Here is a 4047-nt window from a genome sequence, read left to right as displayed (position 1 = left end):
TTAGTTTTTCAGTTTATTGAATAATATCGCCTGGTTTGGAGAAATGTCAGGTGAAAACAGAATAAAAATATGTTGTCTGAGAGCAAAACTCAGGATCCAATTAAAACAGCACCTCCGCTTGGTTGAGAGAATCAGCGAGCAGTCAGACTAACCACATAAAATTATGGCTTTCAAACTCAATCCCTATTGTGTAGACTCTCTACTCCATAGCTGCCTACCGTTACGGAATTTCCGGAATTGTTACGGAAATTTGAAAAAATGCAGCGCTGTTCCGGAAAATACGGATGTTAATTTTTTTGTTCCGGAAGTAAAATGCGAATTTTATTTTCTCCGATTGCGATGCTTTAATAAACATTATTTCGAAATACGACTTTGACGACGTATTGCCAGATTGGACTTTTTGGCACCAATCAATCAGAGCCAAGTTTCTTGCCTCAAACTTTGAATAAAATATCAACTTAGCTCTTTTGGTGTAAAAAAATGAAATAATTTAGTTATTTTTGTTTTGTTATCGACGTTCATTACTATTTTCCGGTCACTTCCCATTTTCATTTCGTCTTTGTGATTCACGTTGGTCGCGGCTTCAACATTTAAATACAACTATCCCGTTCGTCTTATATCTCTAATTTTTAAAAGTAAACTTGATCAACAAGAATGTCTACCATTGGAAAAAGGAAAATTACTTCCACTGAAGAATCTTCTTCAAAAAGACGATTTCAATGTTACCGCGAGGAATACACGGAGAAATATAATTTTATTAAACCAGTGAGCAGTGACGATTCTCGCGTATTTTGTGAAGTTTGTAATTCTGCATTCGGAATTAAACACGGTGGAGTTGATGATGTGAGGAGACATGTTGAAGGCGCACGCCATATTAAAAATTGTGATTTGAAGAAAAAAGTAAAGTCAAACACTTTGATTTCTGGATTTTTCAATAAAGCACCAAGTGGAAATGTGACCGACTTTGACATGCAAGTGATAAGTGCAGAGGCAAAAATGGTGGATATTGTAATTGATTTAAATCTTCCCATGGCATCACTTGATAAGCTAAGTAAAGGGGTAAAATCAATGTTCCCTGACTCCAAGATTGCAAAATCCTTTCAGTGTGGTCGTAGTAAAGGCACTGCTATAGCTAAAGAAATGTCAGCGCTCACTGTGGACAGTTTGGTTGAACGATTGAAAACACAATGTTTTACCATCTCAACGGACGGCAGTAACGATAGAGGTGGTGAAAAACTTTTTCCACTGGTAGTTAGAACTTTCAACCCTGACATAATGGAAGTACGATCGGATGCACTGTCAGTTCCTGCTATCGATGGATCTGCTACAGGTGAGTCTAATTTAAAAAAATAATATTTTCAAAATATAAATTAATAATAAAATTCCTATTTCTATTGGTTTTATTCATATCCTATACTATAAATATTATAAATAGTATTGTGGGATGTGTTTAAAATATGTCTGACTTATTATTATTGTTATTATTATCATTATTATTATTATTATTATTATTATTATTATTATTATTTTCATTATTATTATTATTATCATTATTATTATTATTATTATTATTATTATTATTATTATTATATTCATTTTTATTTTTATTAATTAAATTGTAAATTGGAGGCTTTTGGAAATATGTTACAGGTAGATAATGAGGCTATTGATGCTGTTATGAATTGTTCTATTTTTTTACCTACAAAGGAGTGCTCTCTTAATAGGTGTAGACATCCCGTAATTGTTATAGTTATATAACGTTTTATATCAAGGTCACTCATTTTTATTTGTTTGATTTAACAATTTCAGGTGCTAGAATCTTTGGCTTGATTGAGGCTGAGTTTGGTGTTCATTCAATTCCTTGGGAGAACTGTCTGGCTCTTGGGAGTGACAATGCCAACGTCATGGTGGGCAAGGAATCTGGGCTGTATGGCTGCATGCTGAAAAAGCATCAGGAATTGTATTTGTCTGGATGTGTGTGCCATTTAATTCACATTGCTGCTGAAAAAGGTGAGTATTTTGTGACAGTTTGATATCCAATAATTTAGGTCCACTTCGAATGGTTTATAAGGCTTTACTCTGCTCCTTTTAATTTTATCTCTCTCTCTCTCTCTCTCTCTCTCTCTCTCTCTCTCTCTCTCTTCTCTCTCTCTCTCTTATATATATATATATATATATATATATATATATATATATATAATTTTTTAAAGACCAAACTGATTAATTCTACTTATACCACGAAGTTGTCTTTGATTTTTAAAAAATTCAAATTTCAAAACTTGGATTTATTGCCTCAAATGCATTGTACTTTCCAATGTTGTGAGTATGAGTGGGGAAGGGATCATGGTTGCAGACAGATTAGCAACACAATTATTTATATTAATGTTATGGGCAACATACAAAACTTTATTTTTCATTTAGTTGTCTATAAGTTTTTTGTTTTACCTTACAGATTTTAATTGTACTGCTACCCATTCAGATGATTATGACCCCTCTTAATCTGTTTTGTCTATTAGGTGCTGCTTCCTTGCCCTTCAGTCCCAGCCAGCTTCTTATTGATGTTTTCTACTACTTGGATAAGAGCAGCAAGAGGCAGTCTGATCTGAAATGCTGTCAACTGTTCCATCATATTCAGGAAACAAAGATACTGAAGCATGTGGCTACCAGATGGCTGAGCATTGGAATGTGCCTTCCTAGGCTCATCAGTAGTTGGGATGCCCTCTATGCTTTTTTTAGGGAGGAGGAGAAAGGCATGAAGGAGGGATGTAACACGAAAAAGAAGGTCAGGGATCTAAAAAACATCTTCAGTTCCACCACAAACAAGCTTTACTGTATGTTTGTTTCTTTCTCATGCTGTGAAGCAGTTTGAATCAATCAACACTGAACTCCAATGTGACAAACCCATGATTCAGGAATTGCAGGCAAAGTTAAGGAAATTGTATAAAGACACCTTGATCAATTTTGTCAAGCCATCTGCCATCAAGGAGGTTGACATTTTGGACGTTGATTTTCTCTCACCTCATAACACCAAGCAGTCTTCTGATGTTATCATTGGTGACGAAGCTCTCCAGCTGGTCTTTGAAGGAACTCTCAAACCAGAGAGGGTAGAAACGTTTTACAAAGATGTCATCAAGTTTTATCAGGCTGCATGCTCCTACATGAAAAAAAACTGCCCCTCACTGATCCACTTCTCAAACACATCAGTATCGCGGATCCTGCTCAGCAGAACAACACCACATTTACAGACATGCTCTTCTTCCTCAAAAAATTCCCTCAACTGATTAGCAATGCAACATTTACAGACATACAGAAAGAATTTTCAACATACCAATGCACAGACACATCACACATACAAACAGACAGAGCAGACACTTACTGGCACCAAGTCGGCCTTCTCAAGGAAGATAGTAAATTCATTTTTAACCACCTGCCTAGGATAATGCTTTCTCTCCTCACCATTCCTCATTCTTCTGCTCATTGTGAGAGAATTTTCTCTGTTGTTAGAAAAAACAAGACAGACTTCAGAGGCAGCATGTCTCAACAAACACTTGAGGCTCTGGTTGTGGCCAAGTCTAGACCTGGGGATGCACTAGGGAGGAGCTACTCCAAAAAGGATTTGAAGAGTTTGAAGAGTGCCTATTACAGGTCTCTTCAGGCTTAAATCCTCCACCCTCTTTCTAAGTTTATGTATATATGTAAATATACGGTAGCTGTAAATATTTTGGTGAGTAAATTTTTATCTTTAAAAAGTGTCAATATTGTTAGTAAACCAATCTGTTTACCAAGCTTTGCATGAGTTGGTGCTTGCATTCCTCGCGTGGAAAAAAATTTCCGCGTAAAGTGTTCCTGAAGTTTGAAATCTGGGGTAGGCAGCCCTGCTCTACTCTCAACTTCTGAGGGGATCACGAGGCTGGCTAACAAACCCCGCAAACTTTCAATGAAAGAGCAAATTAAGTCACTAAGTTTAAAAGCTATATATTTGCATGGCTGGATGGCTCAGTGGCTAGTCTCTCTCTCTCTTAGCCAGGTGGTGGAGGGTGCCGTGTC

General features: G+C 36.3%; 1 protein-coding gene across 1 annotated transcript; it reads left to right on the top strand.

Annotated features, from left to right (window-relative positions):
* Positions 1-506: 506 nt before the first annotated feature.
* Positions 507-2876, top strand: LOC144973056 (uncharacterized). Its single transcript, XM_078915024.1, has 3 exons — positions 507-1330; positions 1810-2010; positions 2517-2876. The coding sequence occupies exons 1-3, from the start codon at positions 655-657 to the stop codon at positions 2867-2869; spliced, it is 1230 nt and encodes a 409-aa protein (XP_078771150.1). The 5' UTR covers positions 507-654; the 3' UTR covers positions 2870-2876.
* The last annotated feature ends 1171 nt before the right edge of the window (positions 2877-4047 follow it).

The sequence above is a fragment of the Berghia stephanieae genome, chromosome 5 (assembly GCF_034508935.2).
Source record: "Berghia stephanieae isolate SIO BIC M18660-M18661 chromosome 5, UCSD_Bste_1.3, whole genome shotgun sequence".
NCBI lineage: Eukaryota > Metazoa > Mollusca > Gastropoda > Nudibranchia > Aeolidiidae > Berghia > Berghia stephanieae.
This window is presented reverse-complemented; position numbering and strand designations above follow the sequence as displayed.

Bases quoted from the DNA above. Each gene is read 5' to 3' on its own strand.
- LOC144973056 (XM_078915024.1), top strand. From the start codon at position 655: ATGTCTACCATTGGAAAAAGGAAAATTACTTCCACTGAAGAATCTTCT. The intron at 1,331-1,809 runs GTGAGTCTAATT...TAACAATTTCAG, and splicing joins TATCGATGGATCTGCTACAG to GTGCTAGAATCTTTGGCTTG. The intron at 2,011-2,516 runs GTGAGTATTTTG...TTTGTCTATTAG, and splicing joins TCACATTGCTGCTGAAAAAG to GTGCTGCTTCCTTGCCCTTC.